The 23,621-nt window shown below is 41.0% G+C and overlaps 1 protein-coding gene across 1 annotated transcript in view; it reads left to right on the top strand.

The window, feature by feature from the left end:
- Nucleotides 1-1,392: 1,392 nt before the first annotated feature.
- SYT1 (synaptotagmin 1) overlaps nucleotides 1,393-23,621 on the top strand; it is a 356,785-nt gene continuing 334,556 nt past the window's right edge. Inside the window, 2 exon segments of the mRNA XM_069773427.1 lie at nucleotides 1,393-1,557; nucleotides 1,559-1,753. Coding sequence (XP_069629528.1) covers nucleotides 1,408-1,557; nucleotides 1,559-1,753 — 345 coding nt within the window. The 5' untranslated portion in view covers nucleotides 1,393-1,407.

Raw genomic sequence — 23,621 nt, 5'->3', positions numbered from 1 at the left:
CTCCTTTCTGTAGCTCAGCAAGAGCCAGTACTTGCTTTCCTCTTCCCTTTATCCCTCTCACGACCTAACGTGCCCACAGAAGAAAAACTCATATTGTGACTAACAGACCTAGGAACTGACGCGATCAGAAAATGTGTATTTGAACTGAACTGGAAAAGGGCTGTGATTTTGAGAGGCAAATCCCACCACAAAAGTGTGGGTGGGGAATGGCAGGACGACGTTCCGTTGAAGGCACAGTCACTTCTGAGGAGTGCCTGGGAGCTTCTTGACTTTCTCGGTTACCTGCTAATGATGGTGTAGGGGCTCCTCTCTTTGCCAACATTTGCTATTTATCGTATAAAGATGTAATTTAGATAACTTTCACTCTCATGTACTAAGTGAAACCAACTAAATGGTCGTGGAATACATAACTACTTCAAGTTTTCTTACGACAACTGTAATTCAGCAGGATCCTGTAATACTGTGCATCAAGCCTGGGGTAGAACCTGTCTGTTCAGTACCCTGCGACCAATTAAAGGGAAACACTTACATAAGTACCACACGATTATTTGTACAATTTTGCAGATGAAATTATGTTTTCCTCCTGTGCCTTCGAGGGTATAGATGCCACAATAATATATGCTGAGGAACAAAAAGAACTTTAGTCCGTTGTGTTTTTAAAAGCTAAGCTTACATCTAAATCTATTTCCATTTCCCTCTGGAACCTGAGCAGCTTTTTATGTTATATTAAACATTAGACAAATAGGGTAGATCTAATTAAAAGTTGAAGAAATGTGCTTCCCTTAATTGAATTTGTTACAGTTACATTTTGCAGACCAATGTTAATCAAAGCTCCCGTTCGGAGTGGATGGATCAAGGGAATTAAGTTAACCCTTGCACGTCCTTACCTGAACACGCGATACGCTCTGCTCTCCCCTAAGCCACGGACGCCTGTCACGACTCACCGCTCAGTCGCGACTGCCTGAGGGCCCGCCGCACCGGGAGGGCCGCGCACCGCAGGCTCCCTAAAAGTACCGAGTACCGGGGAAGGGGGGAGACGGGGGGCAACGGCAGCGCCTGGCGGGGGTCGCCGCCGCTTCCCGCCGGCCCGGGGCACCCCGGACACCCGACGGCCGCTGCGTCCGTGGGCACAGCGCCTCGTGCCAGCCCTGGCCGCCATGCGCGGGGATGCCCCCCTCCTCCTCCTCCTCCTCCTCCCCCTCCTCATCCTCCTCCCACCACAACCCGCCGCCGCCGCCGCCCGGCCGGGCCCCGCCCCGCCCCGCCCGACGGGGCGGACAGGGACCGCGCGGCCGCGGGATGGGCGAGGCCGGCGCGGCGGTTCCACCCATGCTGGGAGCCGGACGATTGGCTTAGCGAAACCCGTCTCCCCGCCCCCCAGCCAATGAGGGCGGCGGGCCGGGGGTGATGGGCTGCCTCTCACGGGAGGGATTCCTAGAGACGCTGCAGTGTGGCGGCGCTCCCGGCGCCGCGCAGCCCCCGTGCCGCCTCCGCCTCCCCTCGCCGTGCCCTGCCCTGCCCGCCGCCGAAACTTAACGCCCCGGCGTGCCGCTCAGCCCCGCCGAGGGCAGGGCGTTGGGGCAGCCCGCCCGCCTGCCTGCCTGCCTGCCTGCCTGCCTGCCGGGCGCGGGGGCGGTCCGCCGCTCTCCCCGCCGTACACCGCAGCTTCGCCCCGGGAGGGGCCCGGCCGCGTGTGGTGCCGCCGCGGGAAGAGGCTGAAGGACGAACCGGCTGCGCCCGCCCCGGTTGCCAGGTAAAGGCAGCGCTCCGGGGCCGCCGGGCGGTGTCGCCTCGGGCGGGGGCGGGCGGGCTGTGTGTGTGTGAGGCGGAGGGGGGGCACATGCTCCGGGGGCGGCCGCCGCCTGCTCGGCGGCTCCCCCCGCAGCTGCCGGGGGGCGGGGGCCCGCCCCCGGGGCGCTCCCGGTGGGGAGGGGAGGGGGGAGGCGGTTACCGGGGAGGGGGGGGGGGCGCCGCCTCAGACAAAGGGGGCGCCCCCCCCCCCCCCCCGGCTGCGGGAGCGGGGCGCCGTCCGCCCGCCCGCCTTCCCGCCCTCTTCTTCGCTCCCCGGAGCCGGCGCTGAGGCGACCGCCGCCGCGCCAACTTGTTTCCCCGGGTTTCACCTGCCCTGCTGCCCCCCGACCTCGCCGGGGGGGGGGGGTCTGTCCCGGTGGCCGGGGTCGGTGGGACACGCCGGTGTGGCTCCCCCCGGCCCTCCCCTCCTGCCCGCAGGGCAGCAGCGCATCGTCGGTGTATGAATTTCCACAGAGCCTTTTCCTCCATTGCTTCGGAAGGCTGTCGGGCGAACGTGTCTTCTTTCCACGCAATTTCATTTTGCGTCCTCGGACGTTGTCGCCTTCGTCTTCTTGGAGACCGCTCGCCTCGCTTGGGGTTGGGGTGCGTTGGGGTCCGGTTCGTAGGCGCACACGGTACGGATGGGGCGTCAGCGCTCTGCTTAAAAGTTAATTTCGCCTATCGAACTCCGCTAGGTAGGGAGTAGTAAGAAAGTGGCAAAGAATGTTAATATTTCTTTTGTTTCCAGTCTTCTGAAATAAAGATATCAGACGACTACCAGCTTCTGGTAGTCAGTATAGTAAGTAAATTAAATGTAGTCATTGGAATGAGCCTTTATGGCACTTTCCACAATCTGTAATTCAATCATCTCCAATACAAGCTGCCTTTTGCTATTATTCATCAGACCCAGCTGAGTGATTTCTGTCAGATGGGAAGTGGTAGAGAGAAATCTCTAGGTAAATGTAACTGGAAAGCTTTCCAAGTGGAGTCCTAAATGAGCACAGAGAAGCACTTGGCCACAATCTCGAGACAGATGTTAGCATCCAAATAAATCATTTCTTTTGATTGTCCGGGGGATGTCAAGTCTTATTTTCCTTATTTAATAGCCATTTGCAAGTGAAGAAGAGGGAGCTCTGGGTTTATTACCTTGTAAACTCGATGCGAAATGCTGTAGTGCAATAATATTTCACTGTCTCTGAAATAATATTTTCTGTACAAAGGTCACTAGAGTAATTTTAGATGCACATACATGTCGTAGACCAGAAGTAGACTACTAATCAGCAACGGCGATATCGATCCTCCGAGCGGCTATGCAGTGTGCCATCCGTGTTGTGCGTTAATCTGTTAGGCGCTGTTTAAACTGCTTTGTTGTCCGAGAGAGTTACTTCATCCTACGAAACGGAGGACGACAGTTGTAGACCCGAGAGGAGACTCCTTTCCCTGGTGGGTCAACATCTAGAGTTACCGATGAGCAATTGTTTTAGGAGTGACCCTGAAAAGCAGCGGGGGAGCTTTTGGGTACAAGGACAAGTAGGCAGCAAACTAATTTGCTTTGTGAGGATATGAAATGACATCTCCTGCCATGCTTAAATAAACCTGCTCAGGAAAAGTGTAAGGAGATTCCACGTGTGTCTAGAATAGTATTTTCTCGTCTGTCTTGGCAACAAATGACCTGATTTTATGTCTTGAGTCAAATATGTATCTTTTTTTTCTTCCAAGCTTTTCAGAATTGTAGTTCTATTAGTAGTGTCTGTGGGGAATATACTTTAATGTGGTCTATTACTTGGCTTGTGGTATAGTTGCTTAAAATTTGCATGCATGCAATTCATAAATTGAAACTATATAGCTTAAAAACATAGTGTAGGCAGCTTGAGTGAGAAGAGATAATTTAAAAAAGAACCACAGGGCAGAAGATAATGACATACTGTAGGAAATAATCATACCCCTGCACTTGCAAAAGCATGAAATGTTCCAGTGTAGCCATTTCATACAAGCCCAATTTTCCTTCACATTAAGATTGCCTAAGTGAGCCTTATTAATGTTTGATGCTAAAGATGCTAAATCCATTTTAAGGATTGATACTGGAATTTAAAGAGGTAGCTCACAGACTAACAGTGCAGCTCTAACACTTACCCAGAACAAATGTGAAAAAATAATCATTTACCACATATGTCATAGCAGCACAAGTGGGATATAGCCTTTTCTGTAACACTGACAGGCAAGAAGCCCTTTAAAACCATAGATACAAAACACTGTTTGATTTAACAATCTGAAATGTTCTCTTACTTTAATCATAACTTAAATCAGATATAAGAGCCCAGAAGATGTTCAGCGTTGGTTAGCATGGTAGTTGAGAAGGTGTGAGATAAGGGAAGGTTCTGTTTGTCAGGAGCCTAGAGAGGGTGGTGGTGGTGGGAAAATCTATACTTTTCCAGCTAGCATAGAGAGACCGGAAACATAAAATCAATTTTTATGGTCTTTTGGCAGGGTTGGCTGTAATAAGTAAAAAGAAGGAGCAGCTTAGGGTCTTGGCAGAAGTTTTTAAGCCACTCAGCCGTACAGAACTCGGTTAATTGATGTTTCCTTGCATGAAGATGAGGCTCTTATTTAGTATATCACAGTCTTATTCTTGTCCATTCAGCAGTCTGATTACAATTTTAAAAATACTTATGTGTGAATGTGTGTGGTTTTATATTTATGTACACATTTAAACACACAGATAAATTCTTGCTGGGAACTGCGTTCTGAATAAAGGGTGCGCGCAACCTCGTATTACCTGCTGTGGAGGAGACATCAAAGTTTGCAATACAATTGAAAAGGACAAGAAAATATTTCTGCATATCCAGAAGAAAAGCATGAAGGAATTATTACGCATGGATACCATGATCTCCTTCCCTCTGCTGGTGATGCCTATATAAATATGCAGTTTCACGAAGAGAAATACTTCATCATTTGATTTACTTTGATTCTCTATAGAATGTTTGTTTTAAACATTACTTGGTATCTAGGAATAAGCTTAATTAGAAATACACATAAGGGAGGCTTGTTAGCCAACTATGAATTTGTATTTATTGCTGACATTTACTAAAGATACTTGAGGTTAAAATAAAAGCATTTGCCAGACTAAATAAACAAAGCATTATGTTAACAAATATTTTCAGGATTGTTATGTACAAATGTCATCTTTGCTAGAGTAGGCTTTGTTCCTTCCTAATACACCTCAGTAAGAGTGGGGATTAGGAAATGCTGGTTTTAAACTGTTAACATCTTTTACAGAAATATCAGATACCAAAGCAGAATGCATTAGGAGGGGGACAACTGACAAGGGCTCTTCATGATTTCTTCCGGTGAGAGGATAAGAGCAGGCTACAGGCAATCTCTTTCAGGGACTACACGGAGTAGCAAAGTGATTTGTACAAGCAGTGCGTGGAAAAAGTTGGCTGGTTTAAATAAAAAAAAAAAAATATTTTTTTTTTTGTTTCCTGAGGCATGTAATGACCAAAAGCTAGATAGGAGCCGTAACAAAAACGTCTCCTTAAGTATTACTTCTGATAAAAGTCTAATCAGAATGTTTTTGGGGCTGGCTTTTCTTCTCTATTGTTTTTTTCCCCAGTGACTTAATGAGTAACACTTCATGGATCTTCCGTTTGCTATAAATGCTTATAAAAGAGTTGATTATTTTTCTTAACCTGTTTTCTTATTGCTACTAGTCTAGAGGTATTTCCCCAGAACACCAGGCACTGAATGCTTCTCCTTCTCCATCCTAGAGGGAGTGATGTTGCCATCTTTTTAAGTTCTCAGAGGTTTGCTAACTCAGGATGCCGCTTCTCTTTTCTAGCCATCCCCAAAGATGCTGGGAGAAATATGTTGGAACACAAAATAAATCTAGAATGTCTCCTGTGTGGCAGGCTTTGATCTTCTTCTAAATGGAAGACCATACAAATTTTAAAAAGTGTCACCAGGAATTATCCAAACAAACTATTTATTATTCATCAACTCAGAATAATTTTATTAATATAATATTTCAGGTATATAGAATTTTATTTAGAAGTAGCTAAAACCAGTTTGGTTACTTTAAGGATGCTGTCTAAGTTTCCTGGGCATTATTCAGGATTTATGGTAGTAGCCAAATGTTCTGCAGTAGTTTTAATAATGTAGCCATGGTTGTAGTGACTAGGTAGTACAGTGCCTCAAGTACATGAGGATATGTGCCTCAAAGCTGTGCAGTGATGATTTAATGAAGTTGATTAAAAACCCATTTATGGGTTCTGTTTTGTACCTTTATCTTAGGGGTATTGTTCTCCTACGTGTGGGTGAAAATCAGTGGAGCAGTTGCAATATGGGAAAGCTGGTAACCGTTATCCAGCTTGGCTCAGAGACAGGATGCCTGCAAACTCCCTTGTCTCCATGTGTTTGAATAACCATGTAGATATGGCAGTTGAAAATAATTGGAGTGCTTTTGTAGAAGGCACTGTGGAGATAAAGGTTCTTTGACAAGTGGTTTATCTAGTTCAGGACCTTGTCTCTAACAGTAATACTTTTTCTAGAAAATGTGTACACATACATCATTGACAGGTGGGCATTAGACCTCACTCTTCTTATTTAGAACACTTAATGACCACTTGTAATATGTAGTTTTAATTAACTCTTTTACTTCTTTCCAAAGCTATGGAGAGTATTTATAATAATCTATTTCTATTTTATTTCTAAGATCAAATCTTAGAGTTGGGAGGAATTCTTAGAAGAATGTGGCAAATACCATTAGAGTGGTTTTTTTTGTTTTTTAAATTTTACTTTAAAGGCTAAATGTGGTAACTTAAGGAAAGCTTAGTGGCATGGTGTTCTGACAGAAGACACAATGTATTGGCAAATAGTTGAGGGTTAAAGATTGACAGTGTAATACATCCCAAGCAAAATAGTTCTGAAAGTGTTTTGGTTTTTTTTTTAAATTAAAGAACTGTTTCTTGTTGAAACTAAGCTTTGTGTTTTGACTTCAGTAAGTCATTTGATTTAGCTTAGGGTGATGTTCTGATTGAAAGAAGTAGTACTGTAGAAGGGCATCATTGTCCATGTGAACAGATTAAAATTTTTTTTATTTAATGGATTGCAGAAGAGATAGTGTATGGGGAATCGCCGTCTCCATTGTTCCAACTCTATTCATTACCTTTAACAGTGATCTGGAATAAAATACAAAATCCATATTCATGAGAATATTTATTAAAATTGGCACAAAAAAAATCAGAAGTTGGAAAAAGTGTTATTATAGACTGATTTCATTTGGTTTCTCATCCTACTACATCTGAATCGGTGTTTTAGCAAAGTGAACTGTAATACTTTTGCCTACTTCCAGTAGAAAAAAAATTGTGATTTCCCCTTGAAGAGTGGCTCTGAGAAAAGACTTGGGGATTACATCGAGGGAACATCATCTGTCATTGTTTCAAAGAGCAGAGAAGCCGTATGCAGCTGTAAACACTGAAGTGCTGAGAGTAGGAAAGGTGCCCAACTTCAAAAAGGATGCTGGATGACTAAAATTAGTCTAGAGAAGGGACCCAAGAGTTGCTTCATTTGAGATATGCCAAATCTGCTTCTTGAGACTCCTAAAAGCTTACCTTTCCCTTTGGAAAGCTGTGTATGCCAAGAGCTTTCTTGATTCCCACACGGTGAAAATACTGGTATTAAATTGTGCTCTAGTACGTAAAAGTTCACGCCGCAGCCTGGTCAGGCATGCAAGCTACATGAGCTCAGACGGGAAATAAGGTATCAATTTTTTGTCTATCAGAGTAGCAAGTGTATGGGCCAGCTTACTGAGGAGATGACACCTTTCTACTTGAAGTCTCTGGATCAGCATTTCCTTGCCTTTCAGCTGGAGCAGGTACAAGATCTAGTTTTGATGTAGAAACTGCTGGATTTCTGATTTGTGTTAATCCATGAGAACGGAGTAGATAATCAGCTGTCCTTCTGGCCTTAAAATCACCAACCCCTTGAACTTGCTGCCATTAACTCCTATTGTGTCTCTTGGATTAAACCATATTTTTTGTAAAAGGTGTTCTGACATGTTATTTGTGTAGTGTGAAGAGGTTCTGTCTGAACTTCTCTTAAGCTGCCCTTGTATGTTATAATCCTATTTTGTCCCACCTTACTGACAAGAAATTCCTGCTTGTTTATCTAACTGGTGTTAATCTTTGAGACCTGATTTAAAGCCCATAAAAACTGATAACTGTTCCTTCCATTTATTTTGTTCCTCTGACGTGCCCTAAAACTATAAATTGTGCTTATTAATATGAATTCTGTTTAAGAAGAGATTGCCTGTTACTCTTTCAAATGTGGGAGGACCAATATCATGTGTCCCATCAGTCTGGCCTGGGCTTGTGTAAATAGGCCTTAACTAGTTTGCAGGTGCCCATCAGTCAGGTACTGTGTTCTGCCAAACCCCTTCTGGAGCTGGCCTGGCAGGTGGCAATGGTTGCACCTAGCATCTGAGCCAGGGAACCCTGTTCTGAACCCACTTTGCACCAGGATAAACTTGCTTTGGTGAGAATCTTCTGTGTCTTCTTTCCGTGTGTCGAGCCGTGGATGGTTAATTGGCGGTGTCTCTTATGAGAGGGATACAGGTCTGCTGAAATGGCAGGTAAGAGTTATCTTTGAGAGTGTCCTCCCGCTGAATCGCCAAAGATATGTCCTTGAGTAGTCCAGGCAAGGGTGGAAGGCAAACATGTCTTTGACTGTAAGTGGAGAGATGGTTGAATTGCAGGATTTCTGGACCCTGAAATTAAAGTTTACCTCTTTGCTAACAGCCCAAGTGTTTAATTAAAGATGTATCTGTTAAACTGTTGCATTTGATAACTGTATCTGGGACACTAACATTTCCTCAGGAAAAGTCTGACAGATGCCTTTTTATCTTTTCTGTAGTTTTAATTTCATCATAGTTTTTCATATACTAATAACAAGAAGTTGTCTTGCACTTGCTCTTCAGATTCAGCTTGCTTGCTTGCAGCTTTGTTAGCTTACTCAGCTGCTAGTTAGAGCAGAGAAGCACCAGGATATATCCATGTGACCTTGACAGAGGTCAGTTGCTTCTTCATGATATGCTGTAGCTGTACAAGGCCTTTGCTACTCTTCTCTTGTATATTTGTTTTATTTTTGTAAATCCTACATAATAGGATTGAAAGGTTTGCTTTCTGTATTAATGTGTATTTAGCGCTCTTTTAGCTTGCTGAGAAAATGCTAAAAGTGAAAACTTCAAGTAAAATCATCTGGGACAAACCCACCTGAAATCATGTGCCATAGCTCTTCCTTGCATTTGTCATTTTCAAAAATATATGTCCACTTTTAATAATGACATAGACCTACTTTAATATTTGATATGCAAATATTAGCTTTACAAATCGTACATTGGCTAATAATTGTGAGCTGTTTACTCTAGAATAAATTATTCTTTATAAATATTGATGGAAGTTCTGTGTTGTTATAGGTGTGCAAGGCATAAAACCTGCTATGAAAATCAGTATTTTAGAAGAAGAATCATAGTAATAAATATTTTATATCAATATCAAGGAGCTAGAACACAGACTTATGAACTGAGTAGTGTTTATCCATGTAGTGTCAATTAGCTTCTAAAGCAACAGCCAGCCAAATGTCCATTAAAGGTGACAAACCAGTCTTCTGCAGGCATAGTAGAGACTGTCTACACTGTTACTGAAGGGTTCAAATGTATCCCTAAAGCCAGAACTTTTTTCTGCCTTTCCAGATAGCTCTTCGATATCTGTACCCATCAACAGGATTCCAAAATGTACGCATTGCATATAGGTGAAAGGAAAAATAATTGGCACAATTTAAATGGAACTTGTCAATACTATGCTAGTTTCAGTTTTTTTCTGAATTTCCTTTTAGTATTAACATGAAACTAAGAGCATTTAATTTGCTTTGGGTTGAATTTTGGCTCTTAGAATGGCTCTGCTCTTCAGCTACTTTTAAAACAATTTACGAGTTCAATGGTGTTAACTGATTTCACAGAATAAAGATAAATTATTTGCTGAAAGGGGTTATCACCTGCATTGCCTTAGTCTGTGGTGTTATTGCCTTCTCCCACTCAGTTCTGTGACCTTTTTTGTGATGAAGAAAAGTAATCTCTTCTGGGGAGGTGAAAACCCAACCTCTTAGCATAGTTGGCAGTGTTGGCTTTAGATGTTTTAAGTAGGTGAATGTGTAAGTTTGAAAGGATGAACACAAGGGTGGACAGAAGGCCATAGGTAGGTGTAGTGAATACTGAGCCTAGTTGAAGATATACTCAGATTGTTAACAAATAATCAAGGTTTTTTCTTCCATTAGGCCAAATATTGGCTATTTCATGGGTCCTTTTGGGATAAATGTATTGATGGTTCTGAATAGCTTAAGAGTTGTGCTGATAAGGTAATACAAGAATTTATCTTTAAACTGTGAAAAATACTAGTTCAGCCTGTCCTGCTTCCAGCCATAGTGCTGGTAAGATACTTAAAGGTAGTTGCTTCAATCAGGCTTAGAGATAATTGTATTGAATAAATTCCAAGTACGAAGTCTGAGGTGTATTGTAAATAATGTAGAACTGTGCTTAGTGTTCATCTCATGCTGTAGTACTTGTAAAAAAAAGAGTAGGGGAATGTACTGAAAGTTTCCCACTCTTAAAGACCATCAGCAAGTTTATTGATTGTGATTCATCAAGTTTATTGTAATTTACAGCTATTGCCCCATTATTACTGGATGTATGAGTTTTCTGTATGTTTGTGAAATTGTAGTAGGACTGGGAGGAACTACAGGTAAAGGGCTTAGCAGTGACATGTGCGAGTGGAGGGGCTGTATGTTGCTCAGTGATGGTCAAAAATTCTGTCTGTGTTGGTGCAGAGATAAAGATGATGACCTATATAACACTGCATAGCAGAGATGGAACCAATGTTAGCTGGTTAGTTGCAGCAAGTTAGTCTCTAGGACTAATGTGCAATAAGCATATTCACCACGGTGGCCAGTATCCTTGCAAATGTAGATACGGTCACAGCGTGTACAATAGCTATTGGTTTTAAAAGCATAAATACATGTTTTTTTTCCTAGATAAGGCACACAGAGTGAGCCTGGACCAGACACGTGCTGAAATTTTGTTTTCTGTTACAAAGCAACTGCTTCAGGCCACATTGTTTTTTCCATTGGACTTTGTCTAATATTGTATATCCAATTCAGGCTCACTTAGACCCGAATTTTTGTTAATATATTTCTCAGTGAATCATATTTCCTTTTATTAGATGAGCTGAATTAGATCCCAGAAATTTAGATTTTTTTTTTTTTTCCTTCAAAGCACCTATAGATGACTTGGAAGGCTACATAAAAAGTCATTTATTGTCACCATCACTTAGAATAGCTAGTTTGACTTTTAAACCTATTTTGTTTTTCTAGGCTGCTTGCTTGCCTGGACACATGGGAAAAATCAAAAGCAGTATTTTATTTTTTTGGTGAACATCCTAATGTGTGATGGGCAAGTTTCTAATTTTTTTTGTATGGAATAAAGGCAAAGATACTGGGCGGGGTGTGTGTGTGTGTGTGGTGGCTCACCTCTCCACATCCTCCATTAGCATGGTAAATTCCAAATGTGGGTTGTAACTGGTGACAGCTGCTTCATCAAGAGCTGCTTCATGTTTGTCAAAAGCAGTGTTTGCTCTGCAGTCTCTTTAGAACAGGGCCTGACATATCTTGTAATGTGTTTATACTGTACCTAACATAATAGGATCCAGATCTTTGACTGGGGATGTGGACTGTTGTGCAAAACAAATAATAATTAGCCCAAATGTTGAAAACGTGCCATTATTTTATGCCCCCAGAGATCAATAAACAATTCATTGCTGTAACCATATCAACCTTTTCCTTCAAAGGGATTTTAATTGTATCATGGAAACTTCATACTTGAAAATGTGAATGCTTGTCTGTTAGGCACTCTGCTAGATATAAGTGTATTTTGCTGGTCATTAAGGCTGTACTGGTCATACTAGGGGATTTGGACACTCAGTTTAGAGCTCTATTTAGAAACTATGCTGAGTTACTCTTTACAACCTCTTTACCTTCATCTTGGTACGACTTAAGAATTTATCAGTTTTAAATAGAAAAAGAGTTTCCAGTTTCCCAGTAATCTGATTTGCCACTTTCCAGTTGAAAACTGGGTAAACTGTTTTGGCTTGCTACTGAAGAAAGCTATTTTATGCATAATGCCATGCTCTCACAACTGGGATTTGAATGATTTGCAGGTGGGATGGTACAAAGGGGCTAGATTTTAGCCTGATGTGGACAGGAGGGAATTTATCTGGCATAAAGGGGATAAACTAGTTCCAGCTCCAGCAATACTTAAGAGACTAGCTACTTCATGCCAGAAAGCAATGTCTAAAAGTCTCCATGATAGAGGAATTAGCAAAGTTCTGTTACATCAGCTTCCCCAGTACAGGACCCAGTTTATCTGTCTGTAGGTTGATGTAATTATGGGAGATTTCTGCTCCCCCTTTCAATGAGAAGTTGATACAGGAGAACATCTAGTCCTACTCTGATACATGGTAGCATAAATGGGCAAAACAAATTGAAAGCCAAAACTGTAACTGCCCAGGTAGCCTGTCTTGAAGGTAGACCTGCAGATTTCAGGTGAAGATTTTAGGATTAGCTTTTTGTGAAGTGTGCAAGTCTGTACACATCAGGTGGTCATTTATATTATGTAGGACCCAATCAAAGTAGTGTCCTATTGATGTGGTGAAATGTAGATCCCATATGACAGATGGGGATCAATGGCAGGGGGAGATTAAGGATGGGATTCATCTCATTTAACTTTAAATACCCTCAGAAGGTGATTCATTTGACCTAACTTAGGCATCTGTCTTGGTGTGAGACTGACTGCTCTCTGGAGGTATCTGTTCCTTTCCAGTGACTGTAAAAATCACTGGGATCACTAGGTGAGACTTAATCAGTCTAATTTTAGACACCTGGCATGGGACACAAAGTAATGTGCCTAAAGCCTTTCTGGGGAGCCTGTGGCTAAGGCTGAAAACTGAACCCAGGTTTTCTGAATCCAAATTAACAGTGCTAATTACAATACTGTCTTTTCTACGAAGAGGAGAATTAGATCTATGTCTAGAACTAGTGTGTGGTGACTGATTAAAATTACTTTTTTTTATTTGCAACTGTTAAAAGCAATTTGTCCAAAGGGTGGTGGTGGTGTATTTGGAAGTACCCAGTTAAGATCCAGCTCAAATTATTTTACTGTATTTGATTCATGGGACTATGTCAACCTCAGTAGTGCAGTAACTGTATGAGAGTCTAGGTTTAAAAAGAGTATTTGGAGATAAATGTTTTGCTGTATAGAATAGCCAGTTTGTCTGTCTGCAGAATCTGTGCAGTGCTGTTGGGAAGGAATAAACGTTATATCCTAAAGTACAGTTCTTAATAGTGATGAAAACTTTACTATCAGCTCCACAGAAAGATGGACATCTTGTCAGTAAAACTGTAGATAAAGGTCTGTTGTATTGGGGCTGACAATATTGTATTCTTGGTTATGGGCCGTTCATTGAAGTCAGTCCTGTCCAGTCTGTGCTGATGAAAGTGGGCTTGCAAGAAAGGAGACACCTTACATTACTGTGAATCACAACAGTCAAGAGGTACAGTGTTTTCTGAAATGTGAATACTAAAGCTGTTACGGAGAGCGCTATGGGCTTTGCCAGGCTTTGGATCTTGCCTGACGCGTGCAGGGAACCAAGCAGGTCTGCACAAATGGTAGTGATGGAAATAGTCGTGCTTGGCAAAGTACAGGAAGGCTTGTTGTATTGCCTCTCCTCTGGTCAGCAAAGCTCTTGGAGGAGAGAAGAAAAGCAGCAGCTCAGGTGTTGCTAGAGTGTGTGTTTTCCCCTTCTGAACTGCAGTGAGTTTTGCACCTGAGCAGGCACAGTGCTTTTGGGGGTTAGCTTGGTTCTTCCTTGCCTCCCTGCACACGCCTGCCCCCGTCTTCTACCTTGACATACTTTACGGCTATAGTTTTGGTGTGGTTTGTGACTGAGATGAAATCCTGTTTTCTGAGCTGTAGTGCAGAAACTGTTTAAATAGCTTTGTGTAATTTGTACATGGAAATCTGCTCACATGATCCTGGTAATATGTGACCCCCTTAAATTCACGGCATCTCATCTCTACGTGGGAATACGCTGTGGTGTTAAAGCTTCAGGGTATAAAATATATTTTTCAATGAAGTGCTATGGAAAAAAAGGGAAAAATTCTGCTATATTAAGATAAAACAGAAGCTGGTAATGTGGAGAATAAAATAGGATGTATATTTTAAGCCGATGCAATTTCTTCCTCTAAAAAATGGGAAATGGCTATTGGTTTCACAGTACCGTGTATAGTAGGAACTGTATCTTCAGGTTAGTTGTAGAGTTAAATTAGAATGGCCTGGAAATAATTTTTCAGAGTACTGGATTTTTCTATCACAGCAAAATGGTTGTCTTGTTGATACCTTTGGTCAGGAGAATTTCTCATTTGTTTCTAGCCTCCTTTGAGTCAGCAGCTAAACATGTTTTTATACCTAAATGAACCTTTATAAGCTAGACATCAACTATATATAAATGCAGAACAGTACATCTAAAATCTGTCACACTGTCAGAGTGCAACTGTTTTCTCTACAAATATGGAAATTGTCACTTATCTGCATTCTCTCCCTGCCCTACTTTCCCCCCCATATGTTGATATTCACCCATGTGAAAGAGGCCAATTATACTTTGGCCGTTGTATAAATAATGCAGAGGTTGTCAGTAGCAGAGGAGAATTTATGTTAGAAAACTGAGGGAGTGAATAAGGAAATAGAAGCACCTTCTAAAGAGGGCAGTGATCTCTGTTTCTATATCACTTCATGGTAAAAAAAGGTATTAAAGCTTTTTAGCAGTTATAATTCTTCGTCTGAGGACTCGCTTTAATAATAAAATCCCAGGTCAATTGTCCATCAGACTATTTTCCCTTTTGATTTTCCCCAGGCCCTCCTGGGAGCAGGCACTGGGTCTTTCCCCTTGGCCGGGAGAGGTGCTGAGCAGTGCCTGCGCTGGAGGGATGCCCTGGGATCTGGAGGGATGCCCTGGGATTGTGGCAGGGCTCAAAGGAAGCGCGCATCTCTTCCCTCTGGCTTTATGGAGAACATTTGGGAAAAACAATGCAATCTGGAGTCAGACTACCTTGAAAGTACATTAGTTGGGCTCAGTAAAGGTGGACTGGTGAACTTCAGAGCAGCTGGGGTTGGCTCTGGGTAGCTGTTGTCAGTAGAGCGAGGGCCCGGGCGCTTGCTGGGGCACAGGCTGACTTGGAGTTGCAGGGAAGTTGGCCAAGCGAAATAGCACCTTGTTAGTGCGGCTTACCGATGGCCACCTCTTCGGGGAGGTGGTCAAAATGTGATCCCAGATGATGTACAGAATTTGTTTTAACTTCTTGTCTCCCTCATCCAGCTGCTGTTTCTCTTGACTATTATTCTGAGAGAGAGAGGATGCCGTGGCCTTAAGTTTAGTTGTATATAGCAAGCCCTCGGAGGGTCTTGCTGACCTGACAGCAGTCTTCAGCAAAACTTGCTAGGCTGCATGTCTGCTGGGTCTGCGATGCCTCTGACTAGGGCATCAACAGCAGATGAACGATGTACTCGCCCTTGCCTTTCATCACTGACTCTGTTTTCCAGTGGTGATGCTCTTATGTAGCCATTAAACAGGATACTTACAGAAGGAGGTAAAGAAAAGCCTGCATCCTTGGTGAGGCTTAAAACAGGAGTCATAAGGAGATGAGCGAGTATCTCCTATGTTTCTGACTGGGGAGCTGAAATTTTCCTCGTTATCTTTACTTTTTCATGATTGAGCTGTTTGTTTCCAGATGGCTCCCACGCTCATGAGGATGGGGACACGCATGGCCCAATCTGTTCAGCTGCAGGCCTCTCATCAAACACAGCCCAAGGTGCTGGGCACGCTGGCCTGTTCAGAGCAGTTTGGCGGCCCATCCTGTAGCAATTACTCTAGTGCTTTCATTTCCAGATACGAAGGCTTTGAAACAGCATCCTTTTGTGGGAAAAAGAGATTTCAAGGTTCAGAAACTGCAATGCAAAACTGCAGCCACCTATCACCTTTCTAATGAAACTGAATTTATCAGTGTTTCTAAATGTGTCCACAGTAGCAAAACATTTTGAAGTTTTTTGTTCCAGGTGTTGGTTTCGGTAAACTATTTTCTCTTCCATTCTGCAATAGCAGAGTTCTTAGTGCAGCATCAGGTATGTCAGGTGAAATATGTAAATAGTTACGATGTTTTTTTTTTCACTTCTGTCGGAACTCCTCACCAGAGAAGAGAGATGGTATGTGAAAATACAAAGTCAGCACCATGTGTCTAAGGCTACAGTGTCACTCTTGGAGAGACCTTGAACAACACTTGCTTTTTTTTTTGGAACACCCAAGTATGATTCTTGGATTGCTTTTACCTATGGCTGTGTTAAGATTTGAACTGACTAGACGTTTTTCCCATACTTTTCTTCCCTTACACATTCCCTTTTTTCCCCATACTTTTTTAAAAACTGAGGGGAGAAGGATGGGATGTATAATTAAACACAGGTATCTGCAAAAAGCTCCGGTTAGAAGGTAAATAGCATGCAACATACTGGAAAGGCTAAAGAGGTGTCACGTATATAATAAAAAAACCCCCATCGTTAATACAGTAGACAAGGTGATTGGGTATCACCCTATTGACCCTATGTTTATCACTCATTCAGTGTGTTAATCAACTGTTCTTCAGTGATTAAAATCTGGATTTCTGAGTGCTCCTGTTCCATTCTCCTGGGAAGTATGGTGGTACTGGGTGGGTAAACCTTGAAGTCCCTATGCTAAGGCACTCATCCTATACAGTGCCCTGTGCATATGAGTCTCTGAGCATCTGGAAATACCTCTGAAGTTAAAGTAATCTGTACAAGTGAAATTGTATTTAAAAAAACCCAAACAAACTAACAAACTTCTGAAATAAAAGCATGAGAGGCTGCTATCAAATGGCTACTGTGTGTAGACTTACTTTTGCTGGGAAGAGATCTTGGGAAACCTTTCACCATATCAGATTGTTTTTTAAGAGAAACATGGCATATCTCAGCTGAGAATCTCTTCAGAGAACACATTGATATGTCTGCTTGTGAAGGTATACCAGAGAGATTAAGAGAAGTCCATGAAATATTTCAAATAGCTTATAAAAAGGGAATAATTTTCTGTTTTGTTTTTCCAATAACTCTTTCAAACTCCTGTTACAGTTTAAGAGACGCTCACTGCTCCATTCTAAGCAATACTGTTGAACCCTAGCACACTTCATTATGGTTTATTAGGAAATGGGTAGTCTTCTGAAACCTTAGTCACCTGGTCATTATTGAAGCAATATTTTGTCTCAAGAGTTCTGTGTGGTTTAAATTTTCTGAAGTTTGTTTAGAAACTTTCACTTGGAAATCAAAGCTGTTTCTACCTCTGCTGTATTTCAGCGGTGTTTAAAAATAACTGTAAGTGTGTAAGTTCAGATGGCTATCACATCAAATAGCTGCAAAAGGATGTAGGAGTCCCATATGGAAAACATTATCATTGATCACATGACTGAAACACTTTGGAGAATGCCGAATTTTTTTTGGACCCATTAATACTGAATACTAGTAAAATAAAGCATTTAGAAATAAATTTCTGTTGCTTAAGTAGCTTTAGTTTCTGTTCAACAGCAGAAAACCAGTCATTACTCATATCACTTGATGACACTGAACACTAGACATATCAGTCTTTGTCAAAATGAGAAGTCATTTTTAATTCTGCACGTTATAAAAAAGAATATAACCCTCTAAATCGTTCTTGTCCATACTTGTGATGAACAGCATTGTACAAACTAGAGTTCATTAAAACTTCAAAATTCCAATTATGCAAGTAATTGGGCCTAAAGATTACTATCCTTATTGTGGAGCAGAATGTCTTAATGCTTTCTGTTGACAACTGAAAAAAAACTTAAGTGTGCTGAAAGTATAAGTAATTCATACTTTAAAAATGTCAAGATAGTTGGTTTTTTTTCCTGCCCCCCTCCCATTTTTTTGTATTTTGACTTTCTGAGCTGATTTCATTGAAACTTTTGTAGATATAGGCAATTGGTAGGGCTGCAGGGGGGACAGGTTTAAGCTGCAGGAGAAACTTGCAGCAATACAGAAACCTGACACAAAATAATATCTCCAATTTTTACATGGAAACTTTTCACTACTGTTTCGGTTTTCAGTAGGTTATATTTTTGGAAGAAAAAAATCAATTATGCTGACAATAGCAATAATGACATTACATGTAAGGACTTCAAAGTTTACTTTCCAGAAAGACTAGAAGAAAAAACTGCACAGGAGTTCCCTTCCATGGTAGAAGATAGTGACATATTATTCCATTCAATTTTAGGTTGTGCTTCATTGCTTTTGAAATAGATCTGCTTGGGACATATGCCCAAACTCAAGATGTGGTCAATGTGCTACTACGATTTTTTCGTCATTGAAGAGCTCTTTTTGCCAGAGAAAGAATTATCTAAGGCAGATGCTACTGTGATAATCAGCTTGATACTCACTACAATAGATGCTGAAAAGTTTAATATGGTAAGAATTGTAACAGTGTCAAGATCATAAATGCTTAACAATCTTGTCCATCTTAAGCATATATGGGAGGCAATACTTGACAGAAGATCTCCCCAAGTTTTTGGGGTGAAGGGCAAAACTGAATAGCTAAATTACTGTTTATGCAGGTCAGGATTTGTAAATGACTGGTTCTATCAGCAGTGCCCAGCTTGAAGCACATTTGGAAGTGCCTTGTTTTCAGCATGTGCTGGGCATGCATCCTGCTAAAATCAGGCTTTATCCACGCTTGACCCGAAGGCAAGTTTTATTCATGTGTTAGAGAAACTATGAGATAGGGACACTTTGAGCACAGACTGGTAGGACTATAGAGAAAGTTGCCTGATCCTGTGTTATAGGTCTGTCTTCCCCATCCAGGATGTCCTGGGTACTGGTCCTACGCATCCCATGTATGGTCTTTGAGAGAGCATAGCTGTACTGTGTAACGTGTGATTAATAGGTAAAACACACTTTGTTAGAGCAGTACAATGGCTTTTAGGAGTTCTTTCAAGTTGGCACCAAGCTCTTCATCTTCTCAGTACCCACTGAGTAGATGCATATGGAAGTATTACTATAAATTTTGGTATGTCCTCAGTGTCACCTGACTTAACCATCTTAAAGGTAGCTGGCTAGTCCAAGCTGTGAAGGGTGACTTTCTATCATTAAAGGACAGAGAAGAAGGGATTCTTCATTGTCCCCATTTTAGATAGCCATTTTAGGATGAGGAATCATCCTTTAATGCTGGAGTTCTTTCACTGTTGCATACAGTGGGAGCCAAAGTAGCTACCATGGGTCTAGAAGGATGTGATGTCTGCATCAAAGATTAATTAATTCCCACCATTTTAGGGGGGAAGAAGCTAAATGGAATTTTTAAAATGCTCATTTAGGTAAACACTTTTCAAGAATTTTTCTAATCTTCTATCTGAGAAAACAAGTAGAGGGGATTGACTTCTATTAAGCAAGAGGTGTTACTTGGGGCAATTTTTCTGATAAAAGGCTTTGTGGAGAGTAGTACTGAAAGTATAAATGGGTAGAGAAGTGAAAGCAATAAGGTACTTTTACCTAATTTATGTTTTGATGCTGGGTTTTTATCATATGAATATTGCTTTTTTTTATGCCTCTTGCACTTTAGGTATAGCGTCTTAAAGCATGATACTGCTTAGATGGCTTAGAATATTGAATAAGGAAGCATTCAAAATAATCAGTTTTAATCAGTACTATTTGTACTATGACCATTCTACTGTATCTGATATTTTTTCTAATCTGATCAATCTTCCAGTCTTGTTTGTTTTACTTTGCTTTGACTAATCATAGCTTGGAAACTTCTTTATGCACAGCAGTCTACAAAATGGACTAAGCAGGTTTCCACTCACTATCACAGAACACTGTTGAATAAAGATGAAAACAATGTCCATAATACTTACTTTGTGATCAGGATGCATATGTCTTGTGTCCGCGTAACTTTGTCTTTATTCATACTTGTAGCTGATATGTACTTCAATTAGTATTCAGGTACAGATTCTCTCATATATGACATTTTGGTTCTGCAAACCTGAATGAGTTTTGAAGTCTCCTAAGGAACAAATAAAATACAACCTGCATGGTGACATAAAATGTTGCTAAGAGGTTTCCGTTGAGTACCTTTCAGTGCCCTGCTGTTTACATGATCACTTAATGGGATCCAGAGAGACCAGCCATTAAGCACTTTTTCTTAAGCATTTTTTCTTAAGGTCTTGGAAGCAGCATACCTACTGGTGCACCAAAACAGATTTCTGAAAATTGTATAAAATCTCAGCAGAATTCTCTTGCTCACGCTTCTTCTCTTTCTCTGACTGCGTATATGGTACTGTGAATCTCACATATTTAAATAATAGTGTTACTACTTTAGCTGAGTTGAATGTGCACACATGACTTTATAGATTGATGTACAGTATACATTGGCATTACACTGCACGTGTCTGCCAATAATAATGCTTTTAGCCTGGCATGGTTTGGTTTTTTGTTTGTTTTGTGGTGGTTGTTTTTTCTGTCCCTGGGCATGTCTTTGCTATTCTTAGGAGACTGTGTCTTCCCTCCTATTCTCTGTCATTCTGTATTTGTGGGAGAGAACTCAGAGATGCTAAGTAAGTGTCATTTAGCCCAGATACTTCAGGAATGTCCTTGAATTATTGTCTTGGGTAGCCACACTTTAAAGCATTTAAGTATTATGTATGCCAACAGCCTCTCCAGTTCATCAGAGCTGAGCCTTTGATTATAAAGTTTTTATGGCTGTACAGACTTGAAGGTGAGCATGGAAATATGTGTAAATGTGTGCAAATACCGGCTATTTTGTATCTTTAAGGATAGTGTGAAGATGTGTAATTGTTCTGTTCAAATTACCTGTATTAGCTGTCCATCAGTTGAGTTAGAACAAAAAGGCTAAAATAACTAATGCTTTAGAGCTGCTAAATTAATTTTTTATGCAAATGTTCTCTTAAGAAAAGAACAATAAAATGACATGTAAAGAAGCAACTACAAACCCTACAAATTGGTGCGTGACACTGGCATTAGTCATCAAAAAAACCTGAAGATGCCTATGAAGAGTTATCTCCTGTCACTTGCTAATTCTTTCGCAAACATGGATTGCCAAGCTCTTCTCCACATCAACAAGTGCTGAAACCTTTTTTTGAAAATTCTGTTGGTCGAGCTTTTGGGGAGGAGGGTCAGATCTCAGGTGTGAGATTACCATAAAATTCCAAGGAATAACTATGCAACAAACTTTCATTCCTCACATGTTCCCTAAACAAAGATAAGTCCTTAGGCTTTTGTTTCTAGTGGTAGCAAGCACACTTCAGAAAATAGTTCCCAAGATTTAAGTGATAACTTAGTCTTTCACTATTACTGGAAGTTAATGCCTCATAAGAATCGAAGAAAACATTAAAAAAACCACAAACAGACAAACAACTTTTTTCTTCTTTTTTTGACCTGCCTCTGACAGGACCCTGGTCCATAACAACATAGCAATGCTAGTAAAGGACATTGATTTTAAGCAATCAAATAGTAAAATGTTTGAACAGTTGATGGCTGGGGTGGTGGTTGGTTGTTTAACCTTGTGCTCGGGTTACTTAGTCCTGTGTCCTCAAAGAATCTTAAACACTCTGATGCTGAAAAATCATAATTATCTCACCATTAGGCACTTGTCACCTAGTATGGAATTTAGAGACTTAGCATGGGAACGTCAACTCCATATACAATGAGTTGGGCATCTCAGAACAGGTTTTCCAAAAGCTGGAAAGGTAATTCTCAATGCTGCAAAATGCTGTAAAGACACTTCTGTCTTGGTGCTACCACCTGGCTCCTATCTTTGGACTGCCTGCAGGTGTCCTCGATGACTTGGGTTGCAGTAGCCCTAAGCCCTCTTCTAGAAATAAGTGCGCATATATCATTTCCATGGAGATACCTTTGTCTGCTTTCCTTAAGGAATAAAAAGATAGTAGTGAATATTCCTCATGCAGTGATCTGTTCCTTCAAATCAGTCCTCTCCCAGAAGGAGTTCAGAATGAAGATATTTGGCCTTCCAGCCTTGTTCTTAGGATTGTTTTTTTTTATTTTTCATGTTTTTAAGACCCTGGATAAAATACTTAAGTGGTCACTATTTCTTTGGTTATTAATTAAAATGGGAGATGGTCAGATGAGGAAGAGGAATCTGTGTTTTTGGATTAAAAATATTGCCTACAGGTGAGCACTGCAGATGCTTAAAGCCTACCCTTAGCATACCCTCAGGAGATAGACAGGTAAACGAATGCTTCATGTAGGTGTCCCAAGAGGGTAGGACTGCCAGAAGACAAACGGTGGCAAACAAAAGCAGTTTTGATATATTCAGAAACTTTGATATGTATAGACCTTAACTGAAAGATGCAGATGCCAAACACTTTGGTAAGGAGATTGGGAATTGTGTTCCTGACCCGTCATCAATTCACGAAGTGGTCATATGCAACGTTAGAAATTCTCTGTGGCCTTAAGGATATTTTAATGAAGAAACCAAAGGACATTAGTCTAGCAGAGCAAGCAAGGAAAAAAGATCTGTTGTGCATGTCTGTTCCTGTAAAGAATAGGTCTCAGTAGAAGTTAAGTATCTCTGAGACTTGGCAGTTTCAGCATGTAGACCAAAGAAGAGAGCTGTCAGAAACTTATTGAAGAAGGCTGAAGTAAATTGAACTGGGATTTAAGATGAACTTTTGGAACTGCAATGTGAATAAGAAAGGATTGAGTTAAATATATTCCCTGTCTTCTCTTCAGAAAGAAGTGCATTACAGGTCTGCATTTATTTTAATAAAGCTTGGAAGCTTTAGCCAATATAAGTCTATCAAATGGTATGCAAAAAACCAAGTGGTTAAAACTGTGGAAAATCATAATTTAGCAGTCAGTAGTTCTGGTGACATATGTTGTTTCTTGTCGTGTTGCTCATAATTTGAGATGTTAGATATCTAGCTTTGCTGTCTTGTTTTTATGAGCTACTTAAACCCTACAGATTTAATGAATCTCTCTAGACCATGCACTAGAAAGAAGCCTTTTTAATGTGCCTGAGACTTATGTAATGTGAAAGAAGTTGAAAAATTGTTTAGATCAGTCAGATTAGAATGTAGGTTCACAAATTTAACTTTACAAAAGCAGAATATATTATTGGTGTACAACTATTACTTTCTAAAAGGTTCAATTTAACAAATATGTGATTTCAACTTCCTACCTCAATTTCTTGCTATTATGAATTTGCTCTGTGCAGTTTCTTTCCAGGAAAATTTCACAAAATCAGGTGAATATAGGGAATAGAATTAGTGTGGGTATTTCAGGGAGTCAACATTGGCTAAATGCTATAGTAGGAAGGGGAAACTAAAAATGGTAGTAGGACACAAACCTGAAACACTCTAAGAGGGAGGAATGAAGACATGTAAAAGAAATTTAAAGTATCTGATTAGTTCACAGCCAGCACTGTTTAAAAGGATGTTACAGTTTTCAAGTTGAGTAAAAACCAGTATTACATGTGAACAGATAAATAAAGGACCCACAAACCCGAGGAGCACAAGTTTAAAGTACAGGTATTCCACAGTGGCATCTGAACCAGCACTGAGGCTGCTCACGACTATGGGAACACGTGGGCCTTGGGAACGGGATGCAACGGGTGTGCTACGTACGTGAT

This window comes from Haliaeetus albicilla, chromosome 28 (genome assembly GCF_947461875.1).
Source record: "Haliaeetus albicilla chromosome 28, bHalAlb1.1, whole genome shotgun sequence".
In the NCBI taxonomy this organism is placed as follows: Eukaryota; Metazoa; Chordata; class Aves; order Accipitriformes; family Accipitridae; genus Haliaeetus; species Haliaeetus albicilla.
Note: the sequence above shows the minus strand (reverse complement) of the source record. Positions and strands in the feature narration are given on the sequence as shown.